Consider the following 17536-nt stretch of genomic DNA (forward strand, 5'->3'; position numbering starts at 1 on the left):
AATAAATTACAAATCCACAAAAACAGAAATGGCCAATCACAAGAAAGACACATGAAACAGATGACCAATCAGTCTTGACTTTAAGGAAATTTTTAATGTCCAAAGGACAACACAAGCTGTATCAAAGATTGTCTGGAAGGCCCTTTTGTTTGTTAAACACACATACACACAAAGATCCTCAAAAAAAGATTCAATTACAAAAATTTTGGTGATTTTGTACCTTATTTTCAAAAAATAAAGTTAATGTTCAGTTGGCAAATTTGCATCTTTATTCAACTAATGTTTGACACTTATTGCCTGGGAAGTTTCATTACATTGAAAACAATAAGCCCAAACCATGTAAATGCTACAAAGTACCTTAAGAAAGTAAACAGTCAATGAACCATAAATTTCTGAATAGGCCAGTCACATTCAATGCTTCATTTAAACCAGCTTGACCCACCTGCCAAGTACAGCAAGACTAGACTTGCACAGAAACTCTCGTAAATACTACTATATTATAATATATACATAATGCCTGAGCACTGTACAGGCACACACACAAAAACCAGAGATGTGTATTGCCATTTATACTTGTAGTTTGTATTGACCTGGAGAAAGGCAAATTTAGAATTTATTTATTGTTATTCTATTTTTTACTGATCAAAACTTTGATAAAATTTTGTTTGTACATGTTTAACTAAAAGGGGAGGGGCAGTGTTTCAATTGTAATAATTAACAATGAAAATTTTGAGTGTAATTTTGTAAATTTATACATTTTAGTTTCTACCAAAGGCTCATCAGTAGAAAGAGAATAATGTTAACTTTATTGCCTTAAACATCTACACCACAAATTAATCTCACTAAATATTAGTGTTATCAGCATTCATTTTAATTGCAAATTCTGCCTGCCCATATAAATGCATACAAACATTGAGCAATACAATGTGTGGTAGCATAACTAACCAAGCAATACATAGTGTACTGTGTTACAACATATAATGATTCAGGCTCACTTGAACTTCATAAAAAAGTTATGTGCATAAATTAGCACGCACGCACACACACACACAGAAGTCTAGCTTGTCCACAACAGAAAGTTCAGTGACTAAAACAGCATTATTAGCCAACAAAAAAAAGTGAAATTTGCTAATATTTTCTGCTCCTTTTGGTGGATTGTACCAACATTTCTCTTGTACAAATTACAATTTGTTTTAAGAAAAAACTGAACAAAAGATTGTTTTTTTTGTGGGGTTCTAGTTTTCAAATTCATTGTTAGGAAATTCACCAATGATTTAGTCATGAATCAAAGTCAAAATTATATGTGTAGTGTGGGCATGGAAAAGTGTACAGTAAACTGTGATACCATTTTGACTAAGGGTCTGTTCTAGGACATTAGCCATCTATCAGACAACTTCGGAGTTTAAGTTGGTTGTCTAAGGAAGATTTTAGTCATCATGATCAATTGTTAAAATCGAGCCATGGCAATTACACAACACAAAAAAACAGATGAGCAATTTAACAACAAAAAACGAGTATCTGTAACATATTATGTAATTCACGTCATTTAGATGACAAAATAATATAAAAAAACAAGAAATATCCAATTGTGCTAAATGTGCATTTACCTCAGACATTTATTATACTTGAAATATTCATTAGGTGATACCTTTTATTTTCAAACAAAAATTTTTTAAATTGAAAGTAAGATTTTGATTTTCTGGTTATAAGCAAACCATAAATAGACCTTAAAGAGAACATCCAGATGACTATTTTCAGAAAGCTATTAGAAAAAAAAGAAGCTGACCATTCACAGCACGATGCATGTTAACTATATGCATCATAAAGTGTAACATAATGTAAAACTAATAATAAAGTTAATAAAACATATGAACAAGGTAGGCCATCACCCTATTTCTGAAACAGTTTGTGTACTGTCTACCCAAAAATGATTATCTGCACTGTTTTAATCAGACTGACAGTATAAATAAATGAATATTAAAAAAAACATGATGTATATATGTTTGCAGTACACATCACAATTCACAATTACAGGTATTCAGACTCTCGTGTACAGACTAATTAAACATTTTTGTGTTGATTAAAATCTTGTAAAAATAACAGTTGGTAACATTTATCACTTAATATACCTTAAGTACACAACAGAAATAATGAAAAACAAACAGGAATTATACCATCCAACTGTGCTAAATGTTTTTCTATGGCAGCAACACATGATGCGCAAGTCATGCCTGTTATTCGGATGAAACATTTTTCTAAGTCATCTCCGTCAGCAAGTAGTATCTTAGTGTATTGTTTCTTAGGTTTGTTGGAGCTTGGTCCTGTTAAGACATAAGAAGGAACATTTAACATACAAAATATGATATGTACACAATTTTAAGCCACACATTTCATGAATTATCATGACATTTAATAATAATAATAATACTATTCATTAAAAGTAAAGAATGTATAACTGAATCACTAAGCAAATCCTACTGTTACCTTTTTTTAACATGAATATGCAATTTTCTTCTTTCTACCAAATTTTAGAATTTTCATCACACTATACATGCAACATAAATTTTACCCATAGTACCACCATTTCACATTAGTTAGTTCTAAAAATATAAATAAATATAAACAAATATAAGAACAAAGTAGATAAAAACTTAAACATTAAACTAAAAAAAATTCAAAACAAAGGGTAGGATATGGGAAAACTTTGTTACATTGTATTTCTTTAAGCAATAAAATAAAAACAGATACACGTAAAGTGATACAAGTCTTGGTTTTTAAGTTTTTAACACAAGGTACAATATTCTTATATTAAGTGTTTAAGAAAAGTGTATACTGTTTTCTAACTCATTTCATACTTTCAAATTTAAATTTTCTAATTATTATGATTAAGTAGCATTATATGCAAGTTTCAGATAATATTTAATACTAAGTAATTTACTTGAAATAAACTTTTTTTTAATTAAAATTGTTATACAAGTATTTTACCAAATAAAACTACTTCAGCATTAGGTAAGAACAAAGATAAGCTGTTACTAATAGCTACGTTACTTGTCTGAACTTAAGCTTCCACCATTTTACAAGGGTGGAATGTTAAGCTGATTACCATCAAGTTTTTAAAGAAATAACAATAACAATTCAAATTAGTTATAATTGTTATTACATTAGTTATTTCTCCTTTTGTTTTTCTGTAACATTTACATTAATTTTACCTAAATCAATGTAAAGTCTTCACTATTTTACATTTCCCCAAAACGTAGAGAGAATAAAACTAATGAAATTGAAGATATTTTAAATGGAAAATATGCTTTTCACAGTGTTTTAAGTAGAAACTTTCTTATTTTTCAATTTTAAATGAATTAAACAGTTAAAATGCTCTAAACTGTTCATGAACCATGGACAGACCTCAAAGATGATTTCTACATGATTCTTGTTTTGAAAGCCATAAGAGAAATAAAAGATGATTAATCACAGCAGTCTGCAAGTTGACTATATGCATCATAAAGTGTAATGGAATATGAAACTAATGATATAGTTAATAAAATATATAAACAAGGCAGAACATCATCTCAACACAAAGCAGTTGCTACATATCAACTGTGGCTTGGTGTGAAACTGGATATGTTGTGCTAAATATCATTGTACAGATGGCTTGAAACAGGTTTCATAAGTAAATGTATAAAATATTATAATATGAAGCAAATGACAGTAATTACTTTTAAGTATAGGACTGTTAAAAAGTGTTAGGACAAGAGAGTATTATGTTATTCTTTCCATTTTATGGGCCTAATTCTTCCATGTCATTACAGAATGTAAATTTCAAAACAATGTTAAAGGCTTCACTGATCCTTGTTGATAACTGAATGAGCCAGGGTGAGAATACTTATTCTTTAGAATTCCAATATACTCATATCAAGGATATGACACAGAGTCTGCTTAATTGAACATACTGATCAAATTCAAGGTATGATATAACTGTCCTAGTACCCACTGCAGTGTCAGTTATATAGAAAGAACCTAGCAAGTAACTAGCATATAGTACCAGCATATATTCTAGAAGAAATAAATTTAATGGTGTTCCACACATTTAACACAATAAAAAAAGTTAACCACTATTTTAATTTTGGTTGTCATACCACAGCCCCAGAAACATAAGAAAATTGTCAGTAGAGTAAAGTGTCCATATAAACACTTTACGTGATGCTGGTTAGGCTCTCTGAGAAATTGCTGCACACTTGAAATATTCCCCAACACTGTCAAGTAACACCCTAGATCAAGAGACCCACATATGAAAACAGAAAAGACAGAGGCACAACACCTAAACTTCAATTTCCAAGTTTTGTCAAGAAACTGAAATACGTTAAAAAGTACAAAAACTGGACTGCTGATAATTGGAAATGGATATTATTGGCAGATGTGTCCAAGTTTGAAATATTTAGTTCAAAGGGCAAGTTGTACATCCAATCGATAGAAAGGTGAAAGATACTTTTCTCAATGTAGAGCACCTACAAACCTATGCAGAAATTACTTAGTTATGAAAGTAGCTATTGGAATCATTCACATGATGATATGGCCCTCACAGAGCCCTTACCTCAAGCCAAATGAGCAGGTCTGGGGTTTAACAGCTCAAAAACTTGGCAAATCAAATATTACTTAAAGAAATTATGGGAGTGTGATAAAGACATTTGAAGTAATATCCCAAAGAATTCTTTGATTAAATATGTTCCACAATGCCTCAAAGACTGTCTGCAATTATTTAAGCATAGGGAGGACAAACAAAATATTAATTATTTGCTGAAGTCAAGCACCTTCACCAAGTTTTCACTGTATTAAATAGAAAGAGTAGTAAAATTTTGATATTCCTGCTTTGATTTACCTTCCATGGTTCTCTGAAAGTAGCTTGAAATATAATTTTTGGCTTTTTCCCAATGCTTTTGCACTATATTGTATAAAATAAAAAACTTCAGGCAACATATGCAAGTGTCTTCCAAAGTCTTTCTTTTCATATCACAGTAGATTTTAATGAGAATGGTATGCAAATCAAAGGAAAAGCATAAACATTATATATACTTGAAGTTAATACATTTATCATAGCATCAATTTCACACTTTATTGAAGCATATTAACCTGTAACTTTAACACAATGAACAGGTAGTTTCTGTGTAAATACAATTATTGATAATAATAAAAACTTTAGAAGTTATTTTAGGGCAAATAAGACTGGTTCTTAGATATCATAAATGCAATTTCATGCATTATGTGAATAAAACGCTATTAATAATTAATAACTATTTATAATGTTTAAATATATACATAACTCCCTATTATATACACAATTTTTTTTACCTATGACCCTTGTACAAGAAGCCCTAAAAATCCTAGATCTGTCTGTTTCAGTATAATCACAAATGCCAATGGCCAATGAAAATGACCAATCTATCTGAAACTATGCTCAAAGTGAATGGAATGGCAGATCTAATTTAGCAAACATTTCTTGACCTTTGACACCTGTAAAACTGAAAAAAAAAGATAAATCTTGTTTCTATCTGTTTCAGTTTATGGAAGCTGCTGCAAGATATCTCTGTGACAAGTCTTATTTGGACTAATGAAAATAAGTAAACTGTAGGCCTGGATGTCTTTTTGCAATGTTTAACTTTTGATCCCTAAAGCTAGAACTGCATTTTATATTAAAAAATCACCCAGACATATTTGACCAAAAAAACATGCCTTCCAACTTTCAAGACAACTAGTCCGAAAACAAGAACAACTAACCATTGCACATCTTGGAAAAAAGAAGAAAAAGCAAATATATATCTCTCTCTCCCTAAGAGGAAGACACACTGTGCTTTAAGAAAAATTATAAGCACATGCACAACAATACAAACGTTAAAGCACAGGCAAAATTTCAAAGTTACATACTGAATCCTTTCAAACAAAATATATATTTCAAAATGTCAAAACTGTGTTCACAACTCACCTTTACCCTTTAACTGTTTAATCAGAAATATAGGTTACAACGAGTTACAAGCATTCAGATAACAGCTATAAAGCAGTTCTGAAGGTAAGAACAAAGTAAAAATTTCCTATGAAACTAAAAACAGCTTCTATTATCAGGCCTCATTACAAAAAATAACACCATAATCACCTTCTTCCTCTTCTTAAAATAAATTGAAAATTTATGGTGTAGCCAGATAAAAGTGTATGAAATAACAGCTTATGTTCAAACAGGATGCAACAGAATTGCAAATGATGCACAATGAAAATACACTGAATGAACCATATGTATACAAAAAACTTGCATATATATATCATGTCTTGGCTATCACAAACCACACATAGCACCTAACTATACAAGAACCAAAAATAAATGGACTCTATATACATGGTATAAAATAAAAACCATTTAGATAAATAACAAACATACAAATAAAAATATATACAAAAGGTAATCAATCCTTGATTATGAACATAGGCACATGTAAAACATGCTTTAAAATAAAAATTGTACAAATATAAAATTTATCCCCTGGAATAAATAAAATAAAAAAATATACAAACAGCAAACACAACCTGGGAGTGAACACAAAGAGGCAGACAAACTTAATTAATAACATGTAAAAGAAAGGAAATGTGACGTTCACCATGTGATGTACAAAGTAATGCAACAAAAGAATTAATGGAAGAAAAAAATGTCAAAGGAACCTGTAACTAAATAATTAAAAACAGGCAATATCTATGAACATTTTAAAGAACAAAATGTAAATCAATAAAATAATAAACCCTTTCAAAATACAATAATACAAAATTAAACCTCTACATAAATAATTAAACACAAAGAAAAACTTTTAGAAATGTTCCAGTCACAAAAGCAACATTTTGAGAACAATACACATTATACAAAACTCCTTTAAATATGAAAATGTTTAATATCAAATACATCATATTGATTTAGGATAAAGAAATATTTAAAATGTAAATTTATTAAAGGAACCACACTGTAAAAAGAGAACCACTAACTCAATTTATCAGCAAAAACAAGCAAATATCTGAGATAATACAGTACAGTTAACAATACATCATATAAAAATACCATTTATACAGAAATGAAAACAACAGATAAGAAAAGGAAAACTAGCACACCAAGCCAAAGGAGTAAATTATACAAAATACTGATAATTTGTTGTTTTTTTTACATGCAAAGATCAACTACAATATATTGAGAAGATCTTTAAGCATCATTAAGGAAATTATAGTTGATGTCACATATGTTCATATTCTGACAAACATACATCTTGACAACAGACCTGGAGTATAGTTCCCCATGCAAAAAAACCTCCACCACAGGGCTATCATGTTCAAAGCACACTTCTCCTTCCTACTAGCTTTCTATAATCCATATAACATATAAAGACTACTGTTTTTCAATGGCCATTTCAACAGACTAATCACATAAATATTGATAGACTTTATCCATTGATTTAACCAGTATCTCTTTAAATGAATATCCATTTCTTTCTTCAGCTTCTTGAGGTATACCACAGAAACTAATGTGTTGCTATTCCAACTACAGATCCTTCTCACGTTGCATACTGTTGTCTGTGGAACATTGATAACATTTTCTAACAATAGTTTTGTTCACGGATTCTCATATGTTACTAGTTACTACACTTTACTTATCAGGTAAGGGTATGACTTGTTGCAAGTCTCCTTCGAATAATCTTGGTATATCAAATTTTTTGCATGTTATTTTATATTCCAATACCACTAAGATTAATAGTTTGTGTTTTTTTTTTAATTTAAGATGTATTTCAATAACAATTACCTCCAGTCACCCTACAGTTATTAATTGAGTGCTAGGTTTCTTTTCCTTTGCCTATTTAAGCATTGGTCTGATTTTTGCTTGCTTCCTCTAGTCTTTTCCTCCCATCCAATTTCCTTGGCAATATCTGTTTCATAACACTCTCCACCTATGTCAATGACCCATCTATAATATTGTCACTTATTTGAGATTGACCCAATCCACAAACACTACAACCAATTTGCAGTGGGGAGGAACAGCAGGAGAATGTGAAAGGAGGTAAGTATTATTGGAAATAGATTTTTGATTAAGAAAACATTAACTTCTAAAACATACCTCTTTTCAAATTACAGCTACAATTCCAGATTGATAAGTTGGAGGGGACAGTGAGGGCATTATCCATACAGAATGCATCTCCATAAATTGTGGTTGTGCTAATAGAATAGTAACACCCTAGTGAGGGAACTACATCAGGAAAAGGCATTCTCTTCACTCATAATGTAAATAATTCACTGCAAATGGAATATGATGTGATCTGTCATCTCCACTAGTAAGGTCCCAACCAGGTAGCTGAAGTCCCACCACTGATCAGGAATGGAATAACAGGGCCATGCCCCTAAATCCCATGCTGGTGACTGGGGCAGTTGGACTGCAACAGATATATTTGTGAGTGTATCCCAACCTGTAACTATAAACTGATATGTTCTAAACCACCAAAATCATAACAAGAAGGTATCCAATACTGAAGTGGACAACCCTCTCCTCAACCTGAAAAAGTATTAAAAGGCAACACCCCAAACTTCAGTTAGAGGACTTATTCAATCTTTAATTCTGAACACTTATCCTCACTCCCCAATTTTATGAGTAAAGTGAATTCCACATGCCCCCAAAGTTATGGGGAGAACATGGAATAAACAGTGCTCAACCAAGAACCCAGAATGGGACCACTCTGCATTTGGAATTATAAGGGGAAATAAACCCCCTTCCATAAACAATGTACTAAACCAATATGGATCAAAAAGAAGGGTCATGCTCAACCCAACCAAAGAGCTGAGCAACAAATTTGAACCAGTATTACTAACAGACTCCTCTATACACTGGTTCCTCTCCTACCAACATCTGGAAAGAAAATATTCGGAGTCCTGCGCTAGATGCCCTCCAACTGGACTCGCTTCTTCAAGAATGAAGAAAAGTCACTCAAACACTCTGAAGGAATAACCTCTGTCCACCACCCCAGTGACTGGAAACTAGGAGTGGTTAGGACTCCCTAGTTGCAGTAGTAGAATACAGAGGAAGAGGGAGTATTATAGATTGTGATGCCCTAAGGAACAATGTTTTAAAAGTTGTACAATAGGGAAAACAAAATCACTAAATTTTTAAAAGCACACTGGTCCTATTTATGCAACCGGTAGGACAGCCAGGATCCCCTTATGCTTTGTTTATGATAGTCCATGAGTGGTGGTCTAGCATAGCATAGTAATACCACCCAATCTGCCTCTACGTGCCTTTTAAAACGTATTATTACTACAGAGCCTGTTGCAATCTTGATAGTGTATATTATGATAGTGGTTACTGGTGTAGGTTTGGTTCAATAAAAATACTCCTGACTGGACAACGCTCGTGACAGAGTAGGATCCTGTGAAAGAGTTAAGAAACCCTGGAAAGGAAAGAAGAGAAAGATCAATGATAAAAGTATTCACCCTTCTTGATTATTTAAATAGTTGAGGTTTTCAAAATAAGAGGGATTTCAGGGGCTTCAGTCTCCCAACCCTCACCCCACAAAACTGACATTGATATGAAGCCAAGGGATCTGTGAGTATTTAAAATGCTAATTAGCTCTGTAAGATAACAGAGCAAAAAAAAGCAAAAAAAAATCGACAGTTTATAAGCTCCCTCATTGTCTCTCAAGCCCTTTTAGGGCTTGTTAGATTTTAAAACCAAATACCTACCAAGGCAGTGGAGTTGAGTTTTGTACCTTAAGAGCAACCTTGATGTCAATCTCCCCACCTCCATACACCAAAATGTTTTTCAAATTAATATTTGGAGAGAATACTATCAAACAAAACACATTATTTGAGTGTTTAGAAGAAAAAGACTACTAAACAGGTTACATGCTATGGTTAAATGGTGGTGTGACCATGATATAAGAATTTATTGTTCACAGGTTAATTTCCTTCAGATAAAAGAAAGCAACAAAGTAAGAACACTGTACAGAGAATACACACATTTCTGCAGAAAAATGTTTGGTATTGGTACTGAAATAAACTTTAAAAATAACTGATGACAACAGGAGCTCCTGTACTATCTCAGCAAGTGTAGAAATATGCTGCACCCAGATACAGTGGAGATTAAATGACTTCATACCACGTACTTTACTGATCACAATTTAAACAATGCAAAAGTGCCACCATTAAACACTGCAGATACCATTAATCCTTTTAAAGCTGGCAAATAACAGAAGAGAGCACCTGATGATAACAAAAAAAAGTGACAGTCTAATACATATAAGAACTATGTACTGACGGACAGAACCAAAAATAACTATTTTTATAAATAATAATTAAAGATATCACATAGAATAGGAACACGATATTAAAAAGATACATGTATGAAAAATATGCACTTGATGTCATAAACACAGAAATGTTCAGAGAAATCCAACAGATCAATAGAAATATTGCTGATAGAATAAAATGAGCCATGCAAGCAAGTTGTTAGCGGTAACCTCTCAAAGAGGAAATTCACCTCAAGTAAGATATCACAGAGTCAGATGAACTCTTTGCAGAAGTACAAGCTGGTTGTGTGAATGAATTTATTAGCAGTTTAGCATATCTGGCCTTTAGGACAGAGGATATCTTGCAAGACAGTTCACTTAAGTTTTAGAAGGAACACAGGTGAAAAAACAATTTCAATCCTGATGACAAATGGTCTAAAACAGATAAGAAATTCACTCATGGTGATAATCTTAAGCATGTTCACCATACTGATGATCCTGTTCCAGTGCCAAAATTATTAAGAAGTGTTTTAGAGCAATTTCAAAAGCTCATAGCACCCACAACACAAGACTCAAAATGAAAGAACATTCATGTTCACCACACTACACAGCTAAAGTTAAAAGTCTGAGGAGAAACAGGGAAAGCAACTTTTGAAAATTGAAATTGAAAAAGATAAGCTGCTTATACCATTGTTTTGTTCTTCCTTAAGGTGTGTAAGAGTTGCTGAGACTAGATGTGGTTGAATCATTAAACTTGCATGGTTACTGCTTTGAATCCAAACAACTATGAATGATGAACAAGAACAGCATTTCTGTTCAGATCATATGATTTGTTACATTACAGAAAAGCCCACTCCATATTCAGGTCTGTGCTAGTAACTCAGGATAAAATCACCAAGTTTCATGTAAAGCTATCATATCATATTACTCTTGCAAGGGCATAATTAAGTAAATCCTCAACCATCTACATAAGATGACTATGATACAAACAAAACTGGTGAGATGGTAACAAAGACTCTAATGGACATTCTCAGTATGAATAAGATTGTTTCAGTAAAATTCATCTTGATCTGGATGTTAAGACCTTGCTGTATGGTGTTAATTGCATTTACAAACTTGTGGCATATTATTGGAGATAAAAATTTCAACTTAACAGTGGAATTGAATTCAGCAGATAGTGAAGTTTTATAGAAGGATACGTGTAACAAAAATTTGCACTATGTCCAATAAGAAAACACTTTTACCTGGTGTTTCCTGCTGACAGTAAAGTAACATATTTCAAGTAGATTGAACTGAAATATTTAAGAAATTTTACCAATAACACTAAGTAACACAAATTTTGCTCCTAGATAGTATGTGTTGTTTCTTAATTGCTTGTGTTGTAAAAGTACAGAAAATGGCCATTATTCCCTTCAAACTTTGCTTTTGTGACCTGGATAATGAAATTTAAAAATTAAACTGTTCTCTATGTAAAAATGGGTAAATTTGCACATGAATCAAGATTTACATGACTAAAGTTATACAAAAATGAACAAAAATGTTTAGAAGTGAGTGTTTTTTCAAGATTTGCAACTGTAATGTAAATCACTTTCACGTATCAGCTCCCAAATATAGTCTCCCATCATGTTTTCATTGTATGCTCCTTGGTAGCAGTGTTCAAATTTCAGTATATCTTGATGGAAGCGCTTACCATGCTCCTCTGAGTATGCTCCCATGTTCTCCTTGAATTTATCAAGATGAGCATCAAGGATATTAACTTTCAGGGGCATCCTGCAGCTAATTTTGCCGTAGTTCTTCACCAGAGCCAAACCAGTTCCGTATAATTTTCAGCCTTGCGATTGCCCAAGAAGCTTGATGTACTTGGTTTCATTTATTAATGAATAGACTAAAACATAACATTAACTAATCTGAGTTAGCTTGTATGTAAGGAACAGTTTCAAAATCTTGGCCCACTTCTTTTCTTACTGAACCTGAGCTCTGTACGTATGATAACAAGATGGTAGCAAATGAAATGTTACTCAGTTGGCACTGCAATAAGCAGCTTCGTTATACATATCTGTCAAGTGGAGGCCCATCTAAAAGGGGGCTAAAAGTTCACAGGCATTAAGGGTAATATAGATTGTGAATACATTCAGTCTTTAAAAATGTCTCTTGATCAAGATATAGCTTTAACAAACTGCTTCTAAGTGTCGTTTCTAAGCAGTTTATAGTTGTCACCATGAAATTATGACTCTTTACAGTACACCTAGTAGACCTTCCAATCTCTTACAATCCATCTTACCTTATATTTTCAGTCTGTAACTTTGCTATTTAAGCTTGCATTTGTTTTATCTTTCTGACTATTGTTTTCTGAGATAGTCATTAATTCTATATTTTTTATTGTTGAGTTCCTAGTGTTTTCTTTTATGCTGCAAAATAAAACACCAATATAATGAAGACCAGTACCTCCAGGATTTTATCTACAATGAAGGGTTGAACTACGTGGTAGATACTCAAACTTCCTGTACCAGGCTAACATTTACTATGACCAACCCCATGGGAGACCTTGTGTATCTGCCATTAGGTAGTCTCGCAATTCTCCTAGGGTCAAGTGACCCCGCTGGCTTTGATATACCTCATGCAATCAAAGCCTCCACTAGATGTACCAGTGAAGAACAAAATAATTACAACCCTTGTATTTTCAGTGTAGGAGAAGCAAGCCTCAAAGTGGGCCAGCAGCAGACAACTCTGATGGAGCTGACTCCAAAGAGAGTGTTGTTAGCCTTGTTAAAGAAATGCTTGGACTCAACCATGAAATGCCTGGTCAGAAAGTATAACATACAAATACTAATGGTGCCAGAAGAACTCACACCTCTAATAGGAATATTATGTTAAACTAAAAAACATAACCTTTTCAGAGCTTAGATTCTCTCAAAAGCTGACCAGGCTGCAGGAGAGTAAGGGTGGGATAGATCCCCTGATAACATATACTGCCTGAGTTTTCAACCATCAGGCTCAATATGATATCCATAGCAGTGACTACCATGGATATGCAAATAAGCTAGTGAGCTAGAAAGGGTCTCAAGAACAACCCCAGAGGGTAAGTGGTCCAAACAAAACTACCCAATCATTAACCACATTAGAGCAGATCACTATATACAAGAAATACTATTGAGGTGGTCATTAAATGAACCAAAACTTGGGGCTTCTACAACAAGGAAGAAGTCTGGTTGAAGCAGAAAGCTAAATCTCCACTGTGGCTTGAAGATGATGTGAGCCCCTTACAAAATGAGCTGGCAAGTACAAAGTGGTTGGTTGACAAAAGCCTAAAAACACCACAAAAGCAACAACAATGGCTAATTGGAATAAAACTTATACACTCAAGGATTTGCTGGCAGGGTTGACGATAGGAGCATAAAACCTCCTCCTTTTTGCTGGCAAGTGTATATACTTTGTATATTCTTTATTTATTTAAGTGCATACATTGTATATTCTATATGCAGCTCAGCTCTTTTTTTATTTTGCTTCTTTTTTTAATGTATTTCTGTAAGTAACTGTGTATTAGCTCTTAAAGACTTTTGTGGATTTCACTATGATCTGTTATTTTACAATAAGGGTTTGTTTTATTATAATATAATAAATCTTGAGAAGATTTAATGATGTATTTTAACTTAACATCAGCTAATATTATACAACATGTTACCATTTAATAGATATAGTAATGGTTTCTTTGTTAAAAGGTTGAGTCGTCTCTATTATACTAAAGTGTTTACAAGAATGAGAGAATGCTATAATAGATTGTTTTTGAATTTTGTGCAAAGCTACAGGAGGGCTATCTGCACTAGCCATCTCTAAATTTAGGAATGTAAGACTAGAGGGAAGGCAGCTAGTCATCACCACCCACCACCAATTCTTGGGCTACTCTTTTACCAACAAATACTGGGATTGACCATCACATTATAACATCCCTACGGCTGAAAAAGCGAGCATGTTTGATGTGACGGGGATTCAAACCCGCGACCCTTCGGGTTACTAATGGAACACCTTAACCCATCTGGCCCAGGCTATAATAATCCATAATCAAAGTGAATTTGTAAATACAGTTGAAGTTAAAATTAATGTTAATTTATTCATGTATGTGAAGCATTCACAAAATGTGTTCAAATGGGTTAATAAGTGAATTCACTCCTCTTTGTTCTTCACCACATCTTGGAAATAGCATCTGATCTACTCATATGATATATAGCTGTACAGTTACACCTTGCACAACAAGTCAACATCAGTGTCCTACAATGGCAGGTCAGGTGATATCTGGAGGTTGAAACCTACTTTATCATTGAATGGGGATGGCCAGTCAAGCAAGTAGCGCTCATTTCATAAAATTTTTAAAGGAACAAAAAGGAGCTTATTAATCAATGATGTTCATTCCAGCTCCCAACCATAATCACCCCTTACTACTCAAGTATTCATCCAATCTTGTATTGAACTCAGTTAAATTTTCTGCCTCTACCATCCTTGAAGACAGCTCATTCCAATATCCAACTACCCTGTTTGAAAAATAATACTCTATAAACTGGAGTTGACTCCTATGCTCCCAAAATTTCACTTTATGTCTCCTTGTCCCATTAATTTCACTGCTAAGCACAAAAACGTATTGCGGGTCTGTAGTATCAGTACCCTTAATAATCATAAACACTTCAGTCAAATCCCTCTGACCCTTCTCCTCTCCAGAGAAAACAAGTTGAGACTTAAGTCTCTCCTTTTAGTACAATACCACCAACCCAGGTATCATCAAGTGGCTCTTTTCTGAACCTTCTCCAACAAATCAATGTCCTTCTTGAGAAATGGAGACCAAAACTGCTTGGAGTAAGTCTAACATTATTGATTCATCTAAGTAACATGAGATGTAATTAGTTTGGAACAGTATATTTAATGGTATAACTAGCCTAATCAACTTGCAACTCCAGCAAAGGTGACAATCCATTGTCAATAAGAGGAAGCACACAAACTGTTGACTTAAGTTAAATAAAGATCATTTTTCATTCTTTCACACACTCTTTTGTCTAGCTCATTTATTTTCTGGCACAGACTAGTTAATTATAGTGAAAATAAATATAACTTTGCAATTGTCCATGGCAAACCACCACAATATAGCTGACCTACTTTCAAGAAACCAGTTTAGCTGAAAATATCACAAATACCACTCACTGATAAACAGCAGTAGATCTAAGGGAATCCTAACTAGATTAATTCAATTTTTTTTTCTTCACAAATGTAAGTAGCAGTTTCAAAACTACAGATGTTTAACTTTGGATGAAATATACAAGTCATTTGGTTTGTCATACATGAAACCAAAAAACATGTTCATATCTTAAACCCTTTCTCTGACATTACATACATCCAAATACATCAAGCAAGAAATCAAATAAAAATGTTAATTAAATGTACTATAATATTACAGCCTAATTTTTTTAGTACTATGAGTGAACTCTAATCCAAATAAAATTAAAATGCAGTTTGATTTTATTACAGTTGTTTAGAATCAGAAATATAACAAATTCATGTATATGCCTAATAATTACTAAAATATATTTGTGATTTTCATACATAATGCATGTGTGATTTCACATTAGATGCATTAGAAGCATTAAAAAATACATGAACATTTTATCTACCCATAATTCAACATTACATTTCTAAGAACTTGTAAGTGAAAGCAAAAAAAAATGTACAATTACATGCTAACTGCAACATATCTGCCATTATCTTGTGCCAATGAGGCTTTTTGCCCAATACCAAGGCTCTTCACACTGGTTGCAATGCTCTATATTTGTATAAAATTAGTCTAAATACAAAGCTATACTTCTCAACATCACTCTATACTAAAAATCCCAAGGAAGGTTAAGAACCAATTTACAAGAAAGTGCTGAAGTTTTTCAGAAAGGCCTTGAAAAGTGCTAATAACAAGATTCATACACAACCAAGAACAAAATTCCAAGACTTCTTTTTCCAAGAATTTTTCAGAATGGAATTTATTTCCCAGAACCCCAAAATAATACCTTCTTGTTACATTATGATTCACAAGAAGACTTCTGATTTTGAGCCACAACAGTGAAGTTAAGAAGAATGTAGAAAGAAATTGCAGTTAACTTCATTTTTCAATTATTTCTAAACATATATATTTACTTTGATCTATTAACTTTGCTTCATAAATACTGAAGTATTAAAGTCAAAAGTTAATAATAGAACTGTGTAGAACAAAGCTGGGTATTTGCTAATTTATTATTCAACTGGCTAATTAATTGTCAACTTCAAAATTTTGTGGGCCACTGCATTGTTGTAACATGTCCTGAAATCGAATCAATGTTCCTACATCATCAGCTTCTGGGTTTATTTTTTTAGTCATTTCAAATTAGCATTAGTTTTATATGTTACATATATAAGCACATTTTATGAAAAACTTTTTTTCTCAATAGTTTTTTTTTGACAAATGTTTTTCTTTAATGGTAACCTGGGAATTTATGAGTTGGCAAGTTATTTGCCATTAATCATTAAAATCATTAGCTTTAAGTGATGATTTGTTGCAAGTTTTATTTTTTTTTAATATGTAGTATTACCCACCAATCTTTTGCAAATAAAATTAACTGATAATTGAATAATGAAACCATCTTACTACCAATAAATAATGTTTATATTTAAACATATATAACAAATGCAATTAGAAATAATTAATTTGGTAGTAAGTAAATTTCTGCATGAGATTAAGATAAAAATATTCAAGAAAATTTGACTCATGAGAATAAAAGAAAAAAAAGTAAATATTTTTGTTTCTGCATACTTGTTTTGCCAGTATATAAAACAGCCTTGTCTCTCTTTGTTCTAGAATTTTTATAGTTTTGCTTTTGCTAAAAACTTGACTCCTTGAAAGTATATTATCTATTGTTTCCCTTCATTTTTGTACAGGCCTTTCTAGGAGCCTTGTGGTGTCATATCAAATGATTTAATCATTTACTAATGAAACAACTTTAAAAACAGCTAAAAAGAAAGCTTGAATGTGACTGAATAGATCAAGAATTTGACTATAATTTAATAGTAGATAACAAATACATAGATTTATCTGCTTGAAAGGTAAAGAAATATCTTAAACATAATAACATATTTTGATTTGGAAACCAAAACTGGCACATGACAAAAGATTTCATAATGACTGAAAGATATATTGATGTTGTTTGGTTCTTTGTTTAAAATTAAGGTGTTTTTAATATATT

At 32.4% G+C, this 17536-nt stretch overlaps 1 protein-coding gene across 7 annotated transcripts in view; it reads right to left on the reverse strand.

Annotated features, from left to right (window-relative positions):
- Window positions 1-17536, reverse strand: part of ATP7 (copper-transporting ATPase 1) — a 133447-nt gene that overhangs the window by 76106 nt on the left and 39805 nt on the right. For all 7 annotated transcript variants that reach the window (XM_076488765.1, XM_076488769.1, XM_076488767.1 and 4 more), the window contains one exon: window positions 2175-2321. In XM_076488765.1, coding sequence (XP_076344880.1) covers window positions 2175-2321 — 147 coding nt within the window. The remainder of the gene's footprint in view (window positions 1-2174; window positions 2322-17536) is intronic.

This window comes from Tachypleus tridentatus, chromosome 2, assembly GCF_004210375.1.
Source record: "Tachypleus tridentatus isolate NWPU-2018 chromosome 2, ASM421037v1, whole genome shotgun sequence".
In the NCBI taxonomy this organism is placed as follows: domain Eukaryota; kingdom Metazoa; phylum Arthropoda; class Merostomata; order Xiphosura; family Limulidae; genus Tachypleus; species Tachypleus tridentatus.